The sequence below is a fragment of the Gekko japonicus genome, unplaced genomic scaffold, assembly GCF_001447785.1.
Source record: "Gekko japonicus isolate JY-2015 unplaced genomic scaffold, Gekko_japonicus_V1.1 scaffold922, whole genome shotgun sequence".
NCBI lineage: Eukaryota > Metazoa > Chordata > Lepidosauria > Squamata > Gekkonidae > Gekko > Gekko japonicus.
Window position 1 is genome coordinate 331,879 of NW_015176476.1, and position 22,837 is coordinate 354,715.

The 22,837-nt window shown below is 44.2% G+C and overlaps 1 protein-coding gene across 1 annotated transcript in view; it reads left to right on the top strand.

Annotated features, from left to right (window-relative positions):
- The window catches only part of HEMK1 (HemK methyltransferase family member 1), a 52,376-nt gene that overhangs the window by 5,626 nt on the left and 23,913 nt on the right, over window positions 1–22,837 (top strand). The window contains exons 4-7 of the mRNA XM_015427197.1: window positions 3,019–3,027; window positions 3,266–3,305; window positions 5,370–5,384; window positions 6,285–6,378. Coding sequence (XP_015282683.1) covers window positions 3,019–3,027; window positions 3,266–3,305; window positions 5,370–5,384; window positions 6,285–6,378 — 158 coding nt within the window. The remainder of the gene's footprint in view (window positions 1–3,018; window positions 3,028–3,265; window positions 3,306–5,369; window positions 5,385–6,284; window positions 6,379–22,837) is intronic.

The window sequence follows — 22,837 nt, forward strand, 5'->3', positions numbered from 1 at the left end:
GGAAAGAGGGGGAGAGAGAAGAGGCAGAGGTCCCGGGAAGAGAAAGGGGGAGGAAGGGCGAGGGAAGGGGGGGGCTCCCTAGGCCTTACCTTGCTGGCGCGCGGTCCCAAGTCCGTGTCTCCCTGGCCAGCCGCTGCTGCTGTGGGCAAGCGGGCAAAGGTGCCACAGGGACTGCAGCAGGTCTCTCCCCACCCGGCCGCCACAGCGGCCGAGCGGGGAAAGGTGCTGCGGGGGCACAAGAGGTCTCTCCCCACCAGCCCGGCAGGCTAGTGGGGCAACATGGCGCGGGGGTGGGGGAAGATGGCGCGGCGGTGGCCAGCCAGCCACTGGGGGAGAAGCCACACACCACCTGTCGTTCCCGGAGGCATCGGCGCGACCTCAGAAGGCAGGCTGGGGGGTGGGGGCCAGCCGAGGACAGAACGGTGGCGGTCGGTGCACCGCCGGGGGAGAGGCGGCATGCTACCTGGCCTCCCAGGAGGCCTCCAAGTGGCCTGAGAAGCAAGGGGGGGTTGTCCGAAGACGGCGGACACTCCCCATGCCACCCACCACTCCTGGAGCCTGCCGAGCGGCCTCAGATGGCACGTGGCGGGCTGGACCGAAGACGTGCTGATGGTGGCAGCAGGCTCGGGTGGAGGCTCCATGCTGGAGTGCCTGCCCCGGCGGTCCGGCCGCGGCCTCTCTTGGCTGGGCGGGGGAGAGGTGACGTGGGGGCATCCGGCCAATGGAGCGCCTGTCCCGTCCTGGCGCTCTAAGGAGAGTGAGCCGGAGGTGCCGGGTGCTGTGCACGGGCCAAGGCAGCCATGCTCGTTCCTCCACCCCCCTCGCCAACGGCACGGCAGTAGCCCTGAGGGGCAGGTGACAGGCCAATGCCTGAGGGAACGCATTTCATTCCGCTATCCCATAGGCCAGTGGCCACCCCAAATGGCAATTATGTATAAGGAAGGATTACTGGGTTTGGACAAAAGGAAAAAAAATAAGATACAGTAGTAATGTTGCTTAATCTTAGATGGTTGAATTTAGTCCTGCTTTTTATACTGTGGGTGTTCTCAATGTAATGGTTCATTTATGCTTTGAAATGTAAAAGGAGAAAGCAAGCAAAGGTTCATGTTAATATCCCATGTTTCTTCAGTTTACGGAATCTGGTGAAGTGCTAGATTTATTGGGATGTCAGGGTTGATTTATTGTAACCCCACCAAAAAAAGCAGCATCTAGCCTTCATGGGTGCTGAGAAAATGTTTGAGAGCTCCAGGGGAACCTTGGCAAGTTTTCCATTGAGAAGAAGAAGAGCTTTTTGATTCTTAAAACAGCTCCTTGCTACAACCTGTTTCTTACATGATCTCTTTGATGACATGATGATGATCAAAGGTTGAGTTATTGTCAGATGTGTTACATTCTTTGTCATTATGAATATCTGGGCTTTGGCATAACCACGTGTAGTTGCACTATTCAAATAATGGAGTTTCATGAGGGAACTATCTTCCCACTAAAACTTCGGAAGGTAGAAAACCTCCATACCTGGCTATCATGACTGAAATATGTTAGGCCAAGCATGTCTCTTTTTGTAACTCCCTTTGCTGCTTTACTCTGCCAGCCTTCTCCATTTTCTGTGTGGGTGCCAGGCAAACCTACTTTGTACCTAATGTACTGAAAAGGATGACATTATTTAATCCTTTTTGTACCGTTTTGTGTTTCCCTTAGATAGAAATGTCGTGAGATTTATTTGTATGCACGGCCCAAACAGGACAGAATCTTAATTTGGATTCACAGTTATGCTAACATCACCAAAACCTTTCAAGGAATTTAACTGATTTAGAAGACACAGAGCAGGTAGATTTTCCTAAAACTGTGGATAAATTGGTTTCCTTCTAGGGCTTCTCTTCCATGCTAGAGCTGTTTAATCATCCAGTGATATATATTTATTTACAAGTGGGCAGCAAAATTTATTTATTATTTATTTATTTAGATTTATATCCCACCCTTCCTGCGAACAGGCTCAGGGCAGGTTACAAAAATAATTTATAAACAATAAGCAAAATAAATATTAAGCAATAAAAACAGTTAAAACGGATTAAAAGATGGGCATAACAACAATTACATATTCAGTAATCCTAGACGGGGACTAATTGGGCCACAGCAATAATAGCAATACTAAAAACTGGCAGTTGGTGGGGGACTGTTGAATCCAGCCCTTACTATTGATGCGCAGGACTTGTCAGTGGCACAAAACACCTTTTACCTAATTGGATTAGTATGCTAGATGCAGCGTTTACTGGACAGAGGTATCTATACCCTGATACCATCTACATTATATTTCTGCCATGTGTTGTGTGTGGAACAGCCTTTGAAGACCACATGGAAAAATCAGCCTCTTCAGACCATGGCAGCACATTCATTGTCTTAACAGTGCGACTCTAACCAGTTATTCTCTTTTAAATCCATTGATGCCAGTGGTCTTAGAAAGGTGTAATTCTGTTTAGGATTGCACTGTAGGTGTCTGGAATGTGTAGCATGTCAATGATAAAAATCTCTCCCCTGCCTTCCAGTTTGTTTCTGGGTACAGTTTCAACAGCCACTTTTGATTTAAAACCAGGAAAAGGCCTTGTTCTGTGTTGCAGAAGATAGTGAGGATTGCAGGGGTGGAAGCACTCCTCAAGCTAGGCAGAGTCCAAGGTATGTGTGGTTTTATATGCCAAAACAACATTCCCAGTTGTGCCTAGAAACAGGCAAGTAGTCTTCAGGAATTAAATCAAGCTAGTTAGGCAGTCTTTCTCAAGGTAGGTTAGAGGTTTAATGCCACTTCCAACAGCAGAAGGTGGATTACTAAAAAGCAAAGGACATGAAGCTGGCACAAGGAAGATATTGTAATTTGCATATGGACTGCGGTGGCTCAGAGGTTAAGACACTGAGCTGCAGACCAGAAGGTCTGTAGGTCGGCAGTTTGAGACCCTAGTGCCGCATGATGGAGTGAGCTCCCGTCTCTGGCCCCAGCTCCTGCCGACCTAGCAGTTCGAAAGCAAGATATTGCAAGTAGATAAATAGGTACCACTTCGGTGGGAAGGTAACAGCTTTCCATGCACCTTGATGTTTAATCATGCCAGCCACATGACCACAGAGAAGTCTGCAGACAGCTTTGGCTCTTTGGCTTGGAAATGGAGATGAGCACCACCCCCTAGAATCAGATTCGACTAGCTTTCGAGCAAGGGAAACCTTACCAGTACTCTAAGTTATTCAGTTTCAGATTACAGTGTGTAAATATATAGCCCAGGGTATTTCACTCTCCTGTTTAGAGAGCAGAGTCTGTGCCCGTTTCTTGGATTTTAGGCAAGTGTAGTTCACAGCATCAGCTGTCTGCCTTCATAGAGAATGCATTCCACGATCTTCCTGTCATAATCACAGTTTGTACAATTGCTTGGTGTGTCAAAATACCAGGCTACTTGCACCATCTAGGTCTGATATCAAGTGAGGCAATCTGTTCGATATCTTATCAATCTGACCTAGGAATGTACAGATAGGATTTTCCCTTGATCTCCGTACCAGTATTAATTAGCCTAAGCAAATGTTGAGATAACTGTTAATTACAGTCTGCAGATGTCCTCTCACAGGAGACTGAAATTAGATACGAAAATCAGGCCAATAAACTCATATGTCAGTCTCTAAGATAAGAGTCACATGGACAGGATTTACAGGCGAAGGGGGAGAACAGACAGTACTTTGCCTTAGTGGAGTAAGAAAAGTGCTCCTAGAAGAAAAGCTGGCAGCAAATCCTGAGAAATGAGTACACAGCTGTTCAGAGAAAATATGCAGAGAGTGAATCTCACTGAGTTTAATAGCACTTATTCCCTAGAAAGTGTTGTTGGGATTACAGCCTAAAATGGTTTAAAAATTATAGAAACTGACGCAACTCGTAAAACATGACTATTTCAGATGAAGTCTTTTGGTCCCAAAAATGGTCTTCTCAAATGACAGTTCAAATATTAAAAGCCTGCTCGCTCAATCTGTATTCCTCAAGGTACTCAAATAAGGCAGCTGCTACTTACTTGGCTTTAATTAGTCATAACTTGGACCAGCAATGGGGCTAGGGTAAATGTTGCTTATACCCAAGGACAGGGCCTGCGTCAGGCCAATGTACTAAGTAAAAAAGGTTGAAGACTGTCTGGTGTATGGTCTGTTGAAGGAGTCCATATGACCAGAATGCCCCTCTTTCTGCTGTTCTTTAGTGGGGCCTGGGGTATGCAGCTTAATGGAGGGAAGTTATCTCTCAGCCTCCCATATAATTTGTTCATGGAAACAAATTGAGGTTGTGATTAGTGTCACCAAGTTACTGTAGTCTAGGCACAGTAATGGAGATATTTTATGTCCAGTCTGGAACTGGACTATCAGAGGAGGAGTCCGTGCAGAATTGTTTTTTTCTGTAGAATTAAAAGGATAGCAGTCGTGGGTGCACATGCCCAGTTAGGTCAGTTGAGAGCCAGTTTGGTGTAGTGGTTAGGAGCGCAGACACTAATCTGGGAGACTGGGTTTGATTCCCCGCTATTCCACATGCAGCTGCTGGCATGACCTTGGGTCAGTCACAAGTTCTTTCAGAGCTGTTCTCTCACCAGCAGTTCTTGAAAGAGCTCTCTCAGCCCCACCTACCTCACAGGGTGTCTGTTGTGGGGAGGGGAAGGGAAAGGTGATTGTAAGCCACTCTGAGACCCCTTTGGGTAGTGAAGGGCAGGGTATAAATCCAGTCTCTTCTTCCAGGCTAAGGGGTTGGTGGCTGTGTGCCTATGCATAGTTCACTGATACTGTGAAAGTACTCCTTGAGTCATAGACAGTGGGAATAAGTCTCCAGATGAGCACAGAACTGTATCACATATCTGGATTTGCCCAAAGGGCAAAGGGGATCTTTGGTCCAAGCTTTCCAGGCAGAAGAATATGAAAGGTTGTGTTCTTGTTCAGTGTGTTCAGTCTTTCCTTATAAATCATCCAGGGTAGCTCATAAGGAACTGATAATATTCACAATTCCATGAAACCATGGAAATACAGGAACATGATGAGCTTTACCATAAAATCAAGCGTAATTATAAAAACAACAATAGATGGCATTAGTGCCAGGGACACTTCCTTGGAGAAACTATTTCAAAGGTGGTATTAACTTTTAAGATGCAGGGGGTTCTTCTGTAAGAAAATAAAACAGAATGAGAAGATGCAGAAAACTGAGTTTAGAGAGTCCGACCTGTTAAGCAAGGTAGATACTTTCATGCCTTAATCAAAGTACTTTATGTCACTGAAGGTTTGCTGAGAATAAAGATAGCAGTGATCTCTAATCTGCTTTTCTTAGATCTGGATGTGTTTAGGAGCTGAAATACATAACCATTTGAAACCAGTAAACGGATCTCAAAGTTGTTGGATCCCTGCCTTAACTCAATAAGTGCATTCATGAGCCAGATGGATCGAGATCAGCTACCTTTATTAGTTATATATTATAACTATATATACTTATATTGTATTCTACATAGATCTGCCTTTGAAAGGTGTTAAGAAACTTCTGTTGATTCAAAATGCATTGGTTAGAATATTTACTGTGTTTGCTGTACGCAACTCTTTTATGTTCACTATTGGTTACCATTGTGTTTCTCAGTCTAGTTCAAAATGCTGAAAGTAAGAATATTATAAAGTAAGAATATCACCTAAGGGAGGCCTGCCTGGCCTGATCCCTGCTTGCCTTTGGCCAATCTGTAATGATTTGTTTATTCCGGATTGTGTGATGAAAAGTACAAAGCATCACTGACATTTTGCTGTTGTGTCTTTCTGTGCTGACTCATGATAGTTTTATGTTGCTTTTATGGTTATTATGGGCCCTCTAGAAAGTCTTTAGACTGAAAAAATAATTTTAATAAATTAAATACAAACATGCTACCTGGAATTGGAAGAATTTTACTCTTTGTGGGGAGATTGCTAATTGCTTTCTCAGGATATCTGGAAAGGGTTCAAATAGAGCAGCAGTCAGTGAGCCCTAAGGTTCGGATGCTCCAGCGTACACCTTGATAGTCTGTCTGCTGCTCTACCATGTATAATTGGGGAGATTTGTTAAAAGTTGTTCAGTAGTTAATTTCTCATCAAAAAACATTTTCAAACTCTAGGACAGCACTGACTGTTCATCTTTCCCTCCCCCTTCACACCTAATGTAGTGCAGTATAGTTTTCCTTGCTTTGGTGGAGGAGGAGGAGGATGGTAAGGTGAGTGTGATCACAAGACCTTGTGGGTTACACACTGTAATTCTCTTTTCCCTCCTATTCTAGAATGCCTGTCCAATATGTCCTTGGTGAGTGGGATTTCCAGGACCTGACACTCAAGATGAAACCCCCAGTTTTCATTCCCCGGCCAGAGACAGAGGTAAGACATGAGTGACAAAAATGAGCTGCTTCTCCAGGGTGGTGCATGGGTAAGTATGCATGCATACTCTTCCCCCTGTGATTTGAAGGAAGCACAAAGTTAGACTGCCGCTGGGAAATTCCTTTTTTACTTACCTTGCTATCTTATGGTTGACCCTTATTGCCTGGCCCAAAAGGGAAATGATGGCTTCTCTTATCCTGGCAAAAGGGCAGATTAGCACGCTTCATCATCGTCAAACCTTTGGAACTCACTTGCTTTCCTCTTGCTTGAACAATGACGAAATATATTTTTCTATAACTCTGTGGTTCTGGTGTGTGGAGTTCTTACAGACAGATAAGATACCCTCGTGGTCACCATGATGACATGTCTACCATTTTAAAGGGGCTGGAACCAAGAGCACCTCAGCCTGCCTCTCTACGGGCTAGTTCAGGATTGGGCCCTTCCAGCATTTTTAAATGACTGCTTTGGCTCTAAATCTTTGTAAACACTTAAATGCAAGCCCGACTTTGTTTGTCAGTGTATATTTTACAGCATTGGCAACCAAAAGTGTGGAGTGAGTATGCCCTCTGTGCTGGTACTTTTAAAAAATATTTATTTCGTAACATTTATGAATCGCCTAATCCCTACAAATTTGGGGTGCTAGGCAACAAACAATACAATACAACATCTTTATTGGCATGTAAGACAATAAATAAGTTACTTCATCAGGTATCATTACACCTGCCTTCTTAAAACACGTCAATATTAAAAAAACTCCTTACTGCCAAGATCTTAGTCAAGAATTTTTGCTGGCTGGGTGCCGTAACAATAAAATTCATTAGTCAAGAATTCAGCAATCTGTGCAGTAACTTCAGGTGACTCATCAGCTAAAAGGTACCTAATTACATTTTCAGAGTTAATCCCAGACAGTATGGGCTTAATCCAAAGTAATCGAAGGGGTGAGTGGAGCGGACAGCGTAATAAGATGTGATCTAAGGTATCAGGTTCTCCAGATGAGCAATTACAAATTCTATCACATTTCGGGATACCTCTATATCTACCTGAAACCCAAGATGAGGGGAAAACATTAAATCTGGCTAGCATAAAGGCTCTGCATTGCAGTGGGATCACCAAGTTAGAGAAGTATTGTGCTATACTATTTGGTACATATCTGAGGCCGAGGGAAAGGGGGGAGCAAGTACCCCCAGCACCTGCCTGGATTATTTGGGCTTCAGTGTCCCAGATTCTTCTACAAATTGTCCAGCTCTAGGCGATGGAACACATTTAAAACTATTAAAAACCATAAAGCCATATCCAATATATTATATACAGCGACATGTTATAACAAGTGGCAAATTTGTGTTTTGTAGTTCTCTCCTGTTTCTGGTCTGCGAGTGCTTCGTGGGCATGGGAAGGGAATAATTCGCAAGGGATAGGAGAGTCAGATAGGGTAGGGTGCCAGCAGTGAGGTCAACTGTTGCTGTCCTCAACCAAATGCCTGGTGGAACATCTCTGCCCTAAAGGCCCTGCAGGATCTTATGCCCTGATGTTATTAGGCAGAGAGTTCCACCAGGCCAGGGTCAAGAAGGCCCTTGCCCTGGTCGAGGACAGCCGGATCTCTAGGGCTGGGGACCACCAGTAATTTCTTCTGTGAAGAGCATAATGCTCTCCTGGGGGTATAGCCAGCGAAATGGAATGTCCAGCTCGGAAGCTCGGAAGCCTGATAAAAAGACCTCTTCGGCATTAAGAAGCCTGTAATGGGACAATCCGGCCAGGCGGTGGCAGTGCGGTGCTACGATTCAAAGCAGCCCAGGAAGAACCAATGTCATCAAGCCAAGCCGAAAAGTGAATGCCTCCGGAACACGTCTGAAGCCTACAGCTGAACAAAAATCCCCATCGGCTGCAAAACGTGTGCAATTTAAAGAATTATATGTTGTCCTCCCTTACCCCTATGAAATTGTTAGTCCCTTGTGTGAAACTGTGTAACTGTAAATCGCTCAGAGCCAGCAGCTCTGCCGGATTGAGCGATCAATAAATTGAAAGGTATTATTATTATTATTATTATTATTATTATTACGGAGGTATGAACTTGAAGGAATGTTGTCAGCTTGGTTTGTAAGAGTCAGAACAGAATTGTGAGAAAAGGCTTTGCCAGCTAAGATAGCACCCTGAATTGACTGAATGGATGGGTGCCAGGTAAGCTGGGCTGATTCATGGACCAGGCTGGATATTGCGAGTTTTCCCACAGCATTCTGCATATTCTGAGTCATGTGGGCTTCTCTCAGGCTACAGAGTGTGCTTCCTCTCTAGACTCTTCTGCTTGCACAAGATCAGTGTTTTTCAGGGGGGCCCAAAGTGCCTAGCACTAGAAGAGGCACCCCGCACAAAGGACAGCCTCCACGGTGGCCGAAGAGAAGTGCATGCGTAACAAAGACATAGGATCATGGTATTTCATTTATATTTCTTCTCAACCCCCTTGAAACTTGTTGCTTAACCAACAGAAAGAAAACCATAGTTTTCAAGACCTTTAGTCTCCTGGTTGGAAGTCCGGAATTTATCAGAATGGGTCTTGCCTTATTGTAGGGTGTGGAAACAGACTCCTTTTGAGATCCCCGTAGATCTACTATTCTCGCCCACCTTCAAAGCACCCCTTAATCATGGATATGAAATTGCCAAACAGAGACAGCTTTGCATTGGGGCATCACTTTCCAATGGGTGGATATAGCTTCTTTCAGTGCATTGTTCTCATTGCCCTGATGCAACCCCAGTTGCCTTCAATCTTTAAACAAATGCCAACTGTGTGGTGTAGGCAATGGTGGAAATAACAGCACAGTACTACTGACGCAACCCTTATGCTTGTTTAATTAGTAACTGTTCATGCTGACATAGCTTGCAGGACTGTCTTGAGCAGTGTTTGAGTTTGCTAAAAGAACAGTCTCCATAATGTGTTGTCTAAACAAACAAAATGTAGCAATGGACCTTTTCAGCCCATTTTGCTGTGGAAGTTCTGCCTGTACCTGCAGACCTCAGGTCTCTAGAATGGGCGGCATTCCCATCCTATATTAACTGTGAATGCTCTATAACTAACCCTCAAAAGCTCTTCTGGTAGTTGAAAGTGCTTGATCAGGGGACAAAATTCAATGCAGCGCATTTCAAGGGGTTTACTTGATGTAATCCAGGATCCCCAACTTTTTTGAGCCTGCAGGCACTTCTTGAATTCTGAGACATGGGGCAGAGCCAGCCAGGAAATGTTAGGGAGTTAGGTTATGCATAACTCTAATAGTAACTTGTCCCGAGGGCGAGCCTCCCCAGGGCTGGCCACCGCCGCTCGGGACTCTGGAGCCGCCGACCACCCCAGCCCCGACCACAACGGCACCTGATGGAGACTGGGGCCGATCAGCCGCGCCGACGCCACCTCGGCCAGGACCCAACCAGACGCCTCTGAGGCGTCCGGCCAGCGCCACCATCGATGGACGGACGGCTCCAGGGGGAGGTGTCCCGGGACAAGGGGAGGGGACCGTGCCAGGCCACTGGCCCGGCGCAAAGGCACGCCCACAGCCCAGAGCTGCCTGGAGGGAGAGAGACGCGGGACTGGCGCAGCCGCTAGGGCCATAGGGAGGGAGCCAGAAGGAGACCACACCCCCAGCCCAGTGTCCCGGCATAAGAAGAGAGGGTGGGGCTGCAGCGTTGGGTGGAGGCCGGACCACAGGGGAGCGCAGGTGTCACAGAGCGGGAATAAAAGGGGGAACAGAGACAGAGGCCGAGGGAGGATGAGAAGGCACTGGCGGAGAGAGAGAATGAGTTGTCTGAATATGCCAAGGGAGAGCGGAGGGTGGTGACGTAACCTCCTCCCCTCCCAATAGTCTGAGACCTTTGTGGTTCTCCCACCCCCACTCCTCGGGTGGCAGGCTGCGGTGGCATATAGGTCAGAGCAGCAGGGGACCAGCGACAGCAACGAGGGGTCATCCAGCTCATGTGACATAACTCTTCAACATTTCAGGTAGAAGATCTGTGTAACAGGATGCCTTTTCAAAATATATATATATTATATTTAATAAATATATATATTATATTTAAATACTTAAAATATAGTGTTTTAAAATATTTTCTTCAATACAGCTTATCTTCAGTCCTTATGCTGTGGTGGCAACTACTTCCAAAGCAACATTTTTATCTGCCCAGCCAATCCAATGGCCAGTCAGAAGCCCTGCCCACTTGCTCAAAATGTTCTCAGTGGGCACCATGGCACTTGCGGACACTATGTTGGGGGACCCCTGTTATAGTCAAAAAATTAAAATTAAATCTCACTAGAGATTTTCAAGCAGAGGCTGGACAACACCATTTTTCAGGAATGGTATAATTTCCTCCCTTGAGTCAGGGGAGGCCGTGAAGTTGCTAATAAGGCCCTTTAGATTCGGATTCCATGAATTTCCTTGGAAGTTATATTTATTTGAATACTTGTAACGTGTTTTAAGATATGACAGTTCATTGGCATAGTTATTTAAATGTAAAGGGGGGAAGTTAAGCATTACAGCGAATTTTCAAGCAAGGTGATGTAGAAAAGCACGCTTATGACATCATTTCAGCTGCTGGGTACTCTGGCTCAACAGTGGATGAACTCTTGGGCTGTATATTTCTCGAGGCACCTATGTGCAGTTCTAGGTCCAACCAGAGAAGTCTGAAGTGCTAAAGGCAGATGCAGATTAGTACGCTAGTAAAAGGTAAAGGTTACCTTCTCACCGAAGTGGTTCCTATTTATCTACTCGCCATTTCTTGCTTTCAAACTGCTAGGTTGGCAGGAGCTGGAACTAGAGACGGGAGCTCATTCCGTCATGCGGCACACTCCGGTCTTGAACAGCTGAACTACCGATCTTCCACAGCCTGCAGTTCAGCATCTTAACCACTTGAGCCACCGCAGCTCCTATCTTGTACGCTAGACTTACTCTCAAAATAGGTACAATTTCGAAGCATTTTTGGAAGGCATCCCCATGCACAGCGCATCACAGAAAGAAGCCTGGATGCTACTTGAATATAGATAAAAACCACAGTACAGTCATATTAATAGTGCATTTAAAAAATTGACATTTATTTTCTGTGGACAAGATATGAAAATAGAATACTTTCTGCAGAAAATGTTGCCCCCCCCCCCCCAATATCTGTCTACTTGTAGTCATGGAAGGCTAGAAAGAGCTACATACGGTACTGGATATCTTGCTCATACCTCTGCTCTGATTCTGAGATTTCACCAGACACTGTCATGCATGTCTGCAGGGCCTATAAAACAGAGCTATTCCGCCAGGCTTTCAAGTAGGGTGCCGCCTTGACATCATGGCCCTAACCTCAACATCACTACCAGCCTGGCCTTAACATCACCAGTACCATCAGCATCACCTGGCCTTAACATCAACATCACCACCACCAGTTGGGTGACTAACAGCCTGGCAGGACCCAGGACCATTCAAATGATGACAGAATGTCGCCATCTTGTATTATAGTTATGTGTTGCGTAGTTATGGTTTTATATTGTAATCTTAATCTAATGTTGTTTTTAGTATATATTGGAGTTTTAATGTACATATTTACTGTATGTTGTTAGCCGCCCTGAGCCCACCATAGTGGGGAGGATGGGATATAAATTTAATAAATAAATGCTTTTATGTGCAGCTGCAAGGACTCCAGTAGATTTCCACACGCTTAATCTGAACTAGTCCAAGTAGCAGGTTGTCTTTCTAAAGACAGCTGCACAACTGTTGCACAAATACCACTTTGTAGTAGAAACCAGCTGACTGGTACATTTACTCACATGCTTCAAGCTATCATCCGAAATGTTTGATGTGATCTGTTATCCATAGCTGAGGTTTTAAACTGAAATCACGTTGGCTCCAGCTCTTCAGAAAGAGGCAGCCTTCATGATTTACACCAAGCATTCCTAAAATGATAGCACTGACAGGGAGAAAAGACAGATCAACGTAAAGTTAGATTAGGTACCCAGGAGCCACCTTCTACAGGACAGGCCCAGCAAAGAGAGTAACAAAACGCCAGTGGTTGTTACCTATTGCTAAACAAGAAAAGAAATGCGTTGAGAAAAAATATTTTATTGAGTTTAACAACCTCTGCTTTCTGCCTGTGCATCAGGGGATCTGTATAGTAATGTTGCCACTCAAATTCTGTTCTGGTTCACTGAGGGGGAAAAACCCTCTCCGATCCATTTTGAGGGGTTCAAATTTAAATTCAGCCCAACTCCCTCTTGGCTGCTACTCTACATGGTCTCTCAGTCTTGGTGTGTAGGAAACAGTGTGCATCATACTGCATAGATCATGAGAGGGAGGGCAGGAAGGGTTGCATCAGTGCTTAGTTCTTGTGGCCCTTTCTTACATGCCCAGGGAAATGCTAATCACCACTTTGGGGTCAGGAAGCTATTTTTATCCAGGCCAGTTTGGCTGGAGATCCTGGAGGGTTTTTTGCCATCTTCTGGGCTTGAAACAGCAGTCACTGGGGTTGGGGAGGGGGATTTGTGAATTTCCTGCATTGTGCAAGGGGTTGGACTAGATGTCCCTGGAGGTCCCTTCCAACTCTATGATTCTATGATTGTTCAAAACATAAGCTTAAGTAATTAAGTTGGAAGCCTTCTATTGAAGTCTCATGTCAGCCACAAATTCAGTAGATGGCCTCATTTGCACATGGATTTTGTAAGAGTTACTGAGTTATGTTAAAATAGTATGAACACTTGAAACGTGATAAATGAATGCAGATCCAGTTACACTTGCTCACATTTCATGCCTGCTTGAGCAACAAGGGATTGCCAGTTCAGTTTGCTGTGCCCTTGATACACAGAGGAATGAAGAAACACCATTCATTTCATGCTCACAGCATCCACAAGGATTTAACTTCAGCTGTCCAGCTGGACACCTGTGGGATAGCTGCTTGAACATGAACAGAGAGAAACTAAGTGTTCTGGCAGTACCTTGTAAGATAATGCTGTATGAATGAGTGGCTTCCCAGAACTGCGAACTCTGTAGTCATATATAATCTCATTGCACAATAAGCTGAGCATTTATTTTTAACTGTCAAATGGTTCATAGGGTGCAAGGTCAATTTAGGATTGCTCTTGCATACACTTTCCCCAGAATTCCACTGAAATGTAGATGATGAAAGAAATGGCAATCTCAGCATGCCTCCCCATTTTCACTCTTCACAAGAATCAAATAGCATATTCCTGCTCCTCAGTTAGCTGAGTATAATCCATTGCATCACTTTTATGATTGTTTGCCTCAAGCCTTTCTGAAACATGCTTGGTTACTAGATTGCTATGTATTTATTCACTACTTGTCACAATGAAGATCTGGTGTATATGTTTTATTACAGGTGTGAGCCAAAGGAAAGAGAGAATTGGCAGTCCATGAGTTCTGTTTAAGGAAGTGGTATTCAGACTTTTAAAGGAATGATCCACTTCTAAACTTACTCTACTTTATATAGTAATATAAGAGAACAACACAGGAGGTCTCTTCTATAAGGGATACTAATGTAGTCTATTGCACTGTTTATTGTACATATTTCCTCCATTTTTACTGTAATGCCCTTTGCCTTTGTAACCCCTGTCTTCATTATGGTATATCAGGCCTTAAACTGTTTTTTGTAGGCATTGTTCTAGTCCTACTGCATTTATTGTTGGAGGTCTTGGCTGCCTGATTGAATTGCTTTCCATATTTTGTAATCTGCCAAGTCTCATTCAGGTAGATGGGCTATAAATGAAATTATTATTAATAATAATATTATTATTACAAAAAGTTGTATAATAATACTAATCCAAAAAGGAAGACCCCCCCACTAAAGGTTATATTGTAGTTTTCATTTTCAGTAATCATAAAAGTAGAATATTTGAGTAACAGGTTATATTTAATGGCCTTTTCACAGATTATGCAAGGCAAATCCAGACTGAAAAGACAGTAGTGCTAGGAACAGTTGAAGGCAGTAATAAAAGAGCAAGACCTGACATGCAATGGTTTGACTCAATTAAAAGAAGACGTGGCCTTCAGTTTGCAAGGACTGAGCGAGGCATTAGTTATAGGACATTTTGGAGGTCATTTGTTCATAGGGTCGCCAGAAGCAACTTGATACATTTACCACCTAGCTTCCCAGAGCCTTCTCTCCCAGCTTCCTTGTTATATACCTCCTTCCTCCAGGTCTCAGGGTCCATTTGTGGGTCCTTACCCACAGTTTGAGAACTGCTAGTTTAGGGTACTCCAGAGAATTCAGGAAATAAACACAGGTTGCCTTCAGACATTGTAAATAAACCCTGATTCGGGCATAATGTGAAGGGACCTGACCTAATTGCACTACTGGAACATCCAAGTTCGGCTATTAACAAATTGGAGTTTGTTTTTTGTCCGCAACTGAAATTTTAAAGCCTGGTTTGAAATCTTGATTTGTAGGCAAGAGGCCAGAAACAAATCCCAATTTGTTGAAAAACCCAAGTTTGGAAACACGGTGGATCAATGGTAGAGTGAACATTTCCTAAACCAGTAGGTCTTCAGTCTCTGCTGTGTGCTTATGGAAAGCGGGGACTGAGTAGCCAAGACCCAGGTTTTTGGACTTATTCCTGTCCTGCAAACCATGGGACAAGATTTTTTTTTTGAGGGGGGTAAACGTCTGATTTCGGTGACACAGCTACCTCTGTATTAAACTTTGTATGAGACATCCTCCTTACATGTTGTCTGCAACATACTCTTCTATTTATAGGCATAAGAACCCACTTGAAAGTGCCTGCTAAAGAGGAGTGAAGCTTTTCAGACTTGAGCAAGTGGTTTTGATTGTGAAAGGATGATTTGATTAGATCTCTAAATTCAGCCTCTGAACTACTTGCTTGCCCAGTGTTTTGTATGTATACTATGGCAAAACAGTTTTAAAAATAGCAGCCAGGTTTATTTTAAAATCTGTGCATCAGTTAGTCAATAAAAAAAACTCACAAAGGCTTGCTGAATTAGTTGCTAGGCTTGGTTTGGTCATGTGGCATCTTTCCTTGAGCCTTATCTGTTCACAGAAATCTTCAATCAGTGGCTAGGGTTGTTGTATCAAATTAAGCAGACATTGTAAAGAAGAGAAAACAAAACTGAGTGAGGCATTAAAATGGCTGTATATCTATGAGCTATGTTAAACACTGAGATTATGATTATTCCAGGGATTTTTTCAGTGCAGTATGGTGCTATCTGGGAGGGGCTGTGGTTCAGTGGTAAAGCATCTGCTTGGCATGCAGAAGGTCCCAGGTTCAATCCCTGGGATTTCCAGTTGAGAGGATCAGGTTGTAGGTGATGTGAAAGACACTGGAGTCTGAGACACTGGAGAGCCGCTGCCAGTCTGAGTAGACAATACTGATTTTGATGGACTGATGGTCTGATTCAGTATAAGGCAGCTTCATGTGTTTATGTTCATGCCCTCTTTCTGCTGCTTGTGTGTGTTTAGATAACACACAGCCTGGCCATGAGAGGGCAGTCCTGCTTTAAGTTGAGAGAATGCTTGTTTGCTTTGACTTCCAGGAATTATTTTTCTGGCATTAGGATGCTTCCTGTTGCCTCATTTCCCCCTGACCTCTCCTTATTTGACATTTCTTTTTTTTACAGAAGTTAATGTAAACTGGGCAAAAGATTTTTTTTTTTAAGAAATCACTCCACCTTTTCTTCTAGGAATGTCTTGTGCCTGATCTCTCTCTCTCTCATTTCTTTGAAGAATTCCAGGACACCCACCCTCAGTAGATTTATCAGCCTCTTTTGGTATGTTTATACTTCTACAAGTAGGCTGTAGTTGTTCCATTGTAAACCAACTGAATCCTTCTGTACACAAACATTTTTGAGTTTGAACACAAAGTCATCCCAGTCCCTTCCATAAACAGTTGTTACATAAATTCCTGCTGTATGCTGTTCATGGGTAGTTGTTAGGTGGAAGCTAAACGGCATTCGAGGTGTCTAGTATTACCATATTGGCCCCACAGTATTGCATTCAGGTAAACTAGGTAAACATCCTTGGAGGCTGATTCAGTATCCAAAGGTTTGCTGCTTCCTCTGACTTGCCTTTTCTACAAGGACTGATAGTACTTCAGTAGGTTTGTCAGATCTGTAGCATCTACACAGACCTTTGTACAGCTGTTTCTCAGACTGGCATCCTGGGAGCCCTGGAGGTCCATGATGGTACTTCAGAGATCCACAACTCCTTGGTAAGGGCAGAGGGCAACCTTTCTCATATCACACAGCTAATGTGACTGCACTGTTGTAAGGCCACAACAAGGTGGAGCCCCCATGGGCCATACATGGCTTGCTGTACGCATTTGAAAAAGGTGTTCTCCAACATGATGTGTGTGATGCTGAGTGAGGAAAGGAAGCTTAGGAGGGGTTCATGAAGATGTTTGAGAACTGCTGTTGCTGACTCTCGGCAATTGTTAAGATTTTTGAATTCCTACTATCTATATACTATTAGCCACCCATGGCCACCATCTGCGGATATCTAAATCTGTGCATCAGGGCCAGATGGAGACTTAAAAGATTTTTCTGCAAACACGGGGGGCTCCCCAGATGTGCAGGGAAATCTGAAATATTTAAATCCCCCCCCCCAAGTAAAGTAAAAATTAAAAGTGTTGTTTGCACTTATTTTGTTTCTGTGGTGGTGGGCAGCAGCAAAACTCCAGAGGCCAGCTTGGAGATGGTTGACTCCAGGAGCCGCTTGGGGCCCAGCTGCTGCAGTGGATGCCAGAGGCCGCTTGGAGCGGCTCCCAGACAACACGGGGGGGGGAGCCTTGCAAGCCCGCCTGGAGCAGTTCAGGGGAGCCTTGGCAAGCCCGCCTGGAGCAGTTCCATACAAGCCACCGAGAGAAGGAGAGGAAGGAAGCCTCAGTGAGCCCACTCAAAACAGCTCTGGATGAGCCGCCAAGAGAGGGAAGGGGAGATTAAGGAAGCTTTGGCGAGCCCACCTGGAGCAGCTCCAGACAAGCTGCTGAGTGCAGGGGGGAAGCAGTAGTCCCGGCAGCTGCAGAAGAGCCCAGCGGCTGCACTGGTCCCAGCAAGAAAGTGGGATGGGGGAGATGGGATCCCCCTCTCTGTATCATGGGCCCCCACTTGTCCTGTTCTAAACCTATATTGTTTTTGTGCCAGTTTGCTTCTGCACTGTAAAATCCATGGAATTAATTCCCTTACTTTACTTAGTGAAGTTATTTTACTTCATAAGACGTTACTTTTCCTAACCAAATGACAATGCACAACTTACTATTCAATTCTGTGAGCTAGCAGGGGAGTGCAGCTATCATATACCCTTGACCGAAGAACGGTACACTCCTTCTATCTGGGATGGTTGTCCTCTTCAACCGAGCATGCAGCTTAAGGAGGGATGCACATGAAGTGGTGAGGGAGGTAGGGGACACCCGCCTAGCCAACCATATTAGCCGAATCAACCCTGGCGATCAATTGCCCTCACATCCCATAACTTATCATTATAATTGCTTAGTGTTGTGCTCACACACTCACCCCACCCCACCCCGATGGCTTGTAAAACATTCAGCATGGATTGTTTCAAATTGATCTTTGGCCAGTCAAACTTTTGCAAACCAGCCATTGACCATGGCTTTTAGTGAAACATTGGTTGTATATACAGGTGACATGATAACTCTGTAACAAGCTCCCAGAATTGACCTTCTGTGGAAAATGTTTTCCATACTGGAAACCTTTTGCTTCCAGGAATGTATCTTCTGGTAAAGGCCCTTGCTGTATTTGTAGAACAAAGGGGCATGGTGTTGTGCTCAACATTCTTTAGCAAATATTAACAGATATGGAGATTCATTTATCATTCTGGCTGAGGAGGTACTGCTGTCTAGCTTTGTGCTGAAAACCTAATGGATTACCAATCACGTTTGGTAGTTCAGAAATCCCACGTGGAAGTAGATTCTCCCAGAGGTGGTCTACAGTGTCAGTGTACTCCTTCATATTCCCTCCCATTTCCTTTTCTATGCTTTGTACTCTTGTTTTCTTGCTGCCAACCAGAACTGTTCTCCTGTGGGTAACTAACTGCTTTTAACAAGTGATCGTACCCCATTTACCTTCTGTCATTCCTTTAAAACATTGCTTAAACAAATGACAGTCAATCCTCCATGTATGGTTCTGTCTCTTTTCCAGTAGTATATACCTGAGCAAAGCCTTTGGAAATGCTGACCCTGCTCTTTCAAGGCAGGAAAAAGACACACTTAATTTTTAAATGCTGTTACCTAATCACCAGTTCTAGGAAGGAGACTCTGAAATCCCCGAATTGCTTCTGTATCCTATGCCAATGACTCAGACTGTCTAGTATGTGGGTTATGCTCCTAGTGACTAGTAACATGCTCTATTAAGTAGTTGTTTGTTTTGTAATATTCCTGTAGGTAGAACAGCTCTTCAGTGAGCCAGTGACTCATCTATCTAGGGCGATGGAATATAGATGGAATTAGGTCAGATTTCTAAGATATATCTTCAAGGTTTTAGAGTGACACATGAAAGAAACTGGGCAACACGATGCAGATTTCTCCATCTTCAAAATCCTATTGCAAAGGCTGTTCGTCACTAGCTGCGTAGAGGGGCTTTACAGCCAGAATAGGGCTCTTGTTGTAGCATTTAATTTAGTTTAACACTTGTCCTTCATTAACCTCTTAATTTCACAAGCATATGCTCTTCGTCCCCCTTGGATATTTAATAAGTACTGATTACATGAAACTGAAATTTTGCACCTATGTATTTTGTACTCCAGTAAATCTGTTTAGTCAGTTTGGGAAAAGTGCCACACTGAAAGGGGACTGTGAGGTAGCTGTGAACAGGTTTGGCTGTTCCTGAAAGAACTTTATAACAGTGCAATCTTAAACAGAATTACACCCTTCTAAGACCAGTGTGCAAGTCTGCTTAGGACTGCACTAAGTGTCAGTGCATGGATCTGTGCATGGATTCAGTACTTCAAATTCAGGTTTGTTTGTTTTTTCAAAAAAAGCCAAGAGAGGTTCAAATGATGGGATGAGAAGGTCTGGACCACCTCCTGTAAGAGGAGCAGTGAAAGACTTCTGCGATACACTCTTTTATGCAAAAAGATTTCTCCAGGAAGTAGAGTGCAGAGAAAGTTATGTTCTGTACTGGACTGGGTAAACAAGTGCACCCTTAGTTTGGGAACAGCACTACGATAATTTTCACATAATGGCCCTGACCCAGTTCCTTGTGACTAGTTTCAGTGTGACTTCAGCTAGATCAGGGTCATTTTCTGCATTTCATTTTAGTAGATATCCATGCTCATGGAGCATTGTTCTTCCCATTATTCTCTTAGAGCTTTGTTCTGTAATGTACGATTACTGCCAGACAGCATACGGAGGGTATGGCCTCCATTAGTGACTGAGTGCCATCACAGCCCCATATTCTGGTTGTCATGAACTGATCCAGGAAGGTGGTTTTTTTTCATTTAGTATAATGAGAGCTACACTGCTGCCTCTCTTCCTTTTGCCCACTCTTGCCTGCTCTCTGCTAAGTTCAGAGCCTGGTTTAAAAGAACAGTGCTGAAGGGGATAGATTGTGTGAAAATAAGGCAGAGGTGGGAAGGCAGACTAACATCCCACACCCACCTGTCCCTTTTGCTCTAAACAGTTCCCACCTACTGCTTTCTTTGAGATTTAGGCAAACTTGGACTTGCACTGTCTTGTCCGTTGTGGCTCTCAAGTTGCAGTCCTGCACAGACTAGGAAGGCAAGGAAGTGACTGCTGTAAAAAATGTTTGGATTGTATCCAATACGTTTTATTGCTCATGTCAGTGATTAACTGCTCTGCACTCTGTGTTGGTCCTTGAAATTTCTAGGAGCACTGAAATCTGTCTATAAATAATATATTATCGTAAGTAGGGATGTGCATTCAGATATTGCCAGTGCATATAGATCCAAAAATACTTTATCAGTCTTTTTTTCTGATATATCCAGGTATTTGAATGATATTTGGGATTCTTGGAATACCAGTAATTGGGTCTTGAATATTTCTGGAACATTTAGGAATATCCAGGTCTGACATTTTAAGGCTCCCAGTCCTCTTTTTCTTACATTTAACAGGTTTTCTGTGCAACGGGTGGGAGTTGGGAAGAAGGCAGGCAAGCAAAATTTCCAGTTTGGAAAAATGAGGGCAGGGAAGGCCTCAGAGAAAAATGGGTGGGGGGGCATTCCAAATGTTTCCATTTTTTTTCTGGGCCTCCACATCTCTAATTACTGCTGCCCAATTTACTTCAGTTATATTAGGGTGAGGTCAGGGAAGTCCTACTAATCAGAGCAAGCAGCCCTAGAAATCTAGGTCTCGGGAAAGATTTTCTTAGAAAAGTATGCCTACCAATTCTTGTCCTCAGTCCATCCCTCCCTATAATGTTGTTCTCTGATCACTGTTTCTAACCCTGTTAATATTTCAAGGGAAATAGGGTTTCTGTCACTTTAAGAATCTTGAGGAAGTGTCCCAAGAGCAACTTCTCCATTCAGCCTTGCCAAAACTGCACCTTCCTGAATGATGCCATACTTCACAGCTCTCAAGGCAACACCAGCTGTATCATCTGTGAACCACTATTCTGTACCTGAGCTATAAGTCATGTTTCTCTTGCAGATCATTGGCTTCCTCTGCTTTGCAACAGCAGAGGACAAGGTTACTGGAAGTGACAGAGGCAGCTGCAGACAAAGTATGTCAGCATTTCCTTTCAGCCCACAGCCACAGAGAAGTAGATATATGTTTCAAAATGAGACTTCTCTGGTAACATACCACCATCTTCCAGTCCCGCTATGCCCACACTGGGCCTTTGTGGCTTTGTTGTTGCTGTATGCAGGGGTCGTTTCGTAGAAAAAGAGCTATGGAAACTCATTAGCATAACACATTAGCATATGCCACACCCCCTGACATCAGGGGCCCGGCGGTGGACCTGCAAGGCCGGCGGGAGTGCGAGGAAGCCCCGCCCAGGCCCTCCCTGGCCCCAGGCAGGCAGGGGTGGGGAGAGGCAGGGAGGAAGCAACTTACCCTCCCTCTTCTCCTGCCTCCTCCTGGCTGAATGAGGGCTGGAAGCGGGGCGGCTGGAAGCAGGGGGCGGGGCTTCGTTGTGTGCCCCGCACCTAACCTCACCCGGGGGAACTGCGATCCCCCGCGTTCCCCCCCGAATCGACCTCTGGCTGTATGGATTTCAGGGAAGGTGTTGGAAAGCCTTTATAAGTCCTCGTTTCTTCTGCTATAGCAGTTGGTTGAGGAGCAGAATTGGCAAGGCAGAATGAGAGGGTATGACGTGTGTTTCTGAGGTGGTGTAAAGTCCTTACACAAGTTGATTCTGTGAATTATTATTTTCACGAAGCAGAAGTTGTCTATTTGAAACTGGTTCCTTGTTAAAATCACCAACTATACTATCACGTCAGAGACAACCTTTTAAAATGAATGTTTCTCTCCCATGGTACCTTGGGATATTTTCCTGTAGGGGTGATTTTGCTAAAAACAAGTCCCACATAAAAAAAGTGGTGGTAGTTGTCCCATGAGGACTTCATCTCAGGAAGAAAATATAAATTGGTCCTCCATGTGAGTTACATATATGGAACAGAATCAGAAATTGGAGTGGAATGGTTATATACCAGAAGGAATAAAAGGTTGATGGTTCTATATTTGTGACAATGAACAACTTTGGTAAATAATGCATACTGAGGTGCCTCTGAGAGGACAGGAGTGGAATTATGGTAAAATCCTGTACGGCATTCATATTTTTAGTGTTACAAAACTTGTTTGTAAAACTTAACATTTCAACAGAAAGATCCTCTATTAGTCGTGGAGTTATTGCCCTGGTGAGTTAGAGAAGTAAGGACTAAGTATACTGTCATTTTCCAAAAGAGATTCTCATAGTAATGTTTTACAGTGTTAACCATTTGTGATAATGTGAGTTTGAAGGTAGTATATCATGAGTCGCAAGATATGAAAATATTGGAAACCAGGTTGATTCAAATTTGGAATTGGATGTCTGGCATGTTTGTGCTCTATGTATTGTATCTGTGATTTTTGCCATCACAAACTGTTCCCAAATTTTATCATGCCAGGCAGATAGAGTTGGTGGCCTGATCTTTTCAGGTCTCAGAAGCTAAGCAGGGTCAACCTTAGTTAGTATCTGGATGGGAGACCACCAGGGAGGACCAGCTACGCAGAGTCAGGCAATAGCAAACCACCTCTGAACATCTCTTCCCTTGAAAACCCTATGGGGTCACCATAAATTGGCTGCAGCTTGATGGCACTTTCCACCACCACGACTTTTTTTGTTCTAAGAACTCAGTTCCGTTACAGAGTTCAGGCTGGGAAAGAATTTTAGCGGGTGGCTGCTCCATTTAGACAAAGCCATTTAAGTTCTTTTATCATGGCCTGGATAACTGATTACCTCCGAGATAATTCATGGAAATGAGTGTCTCCTGGGCGTAAGTCCCTAAACTATGCCAACACTCAGGATAATCC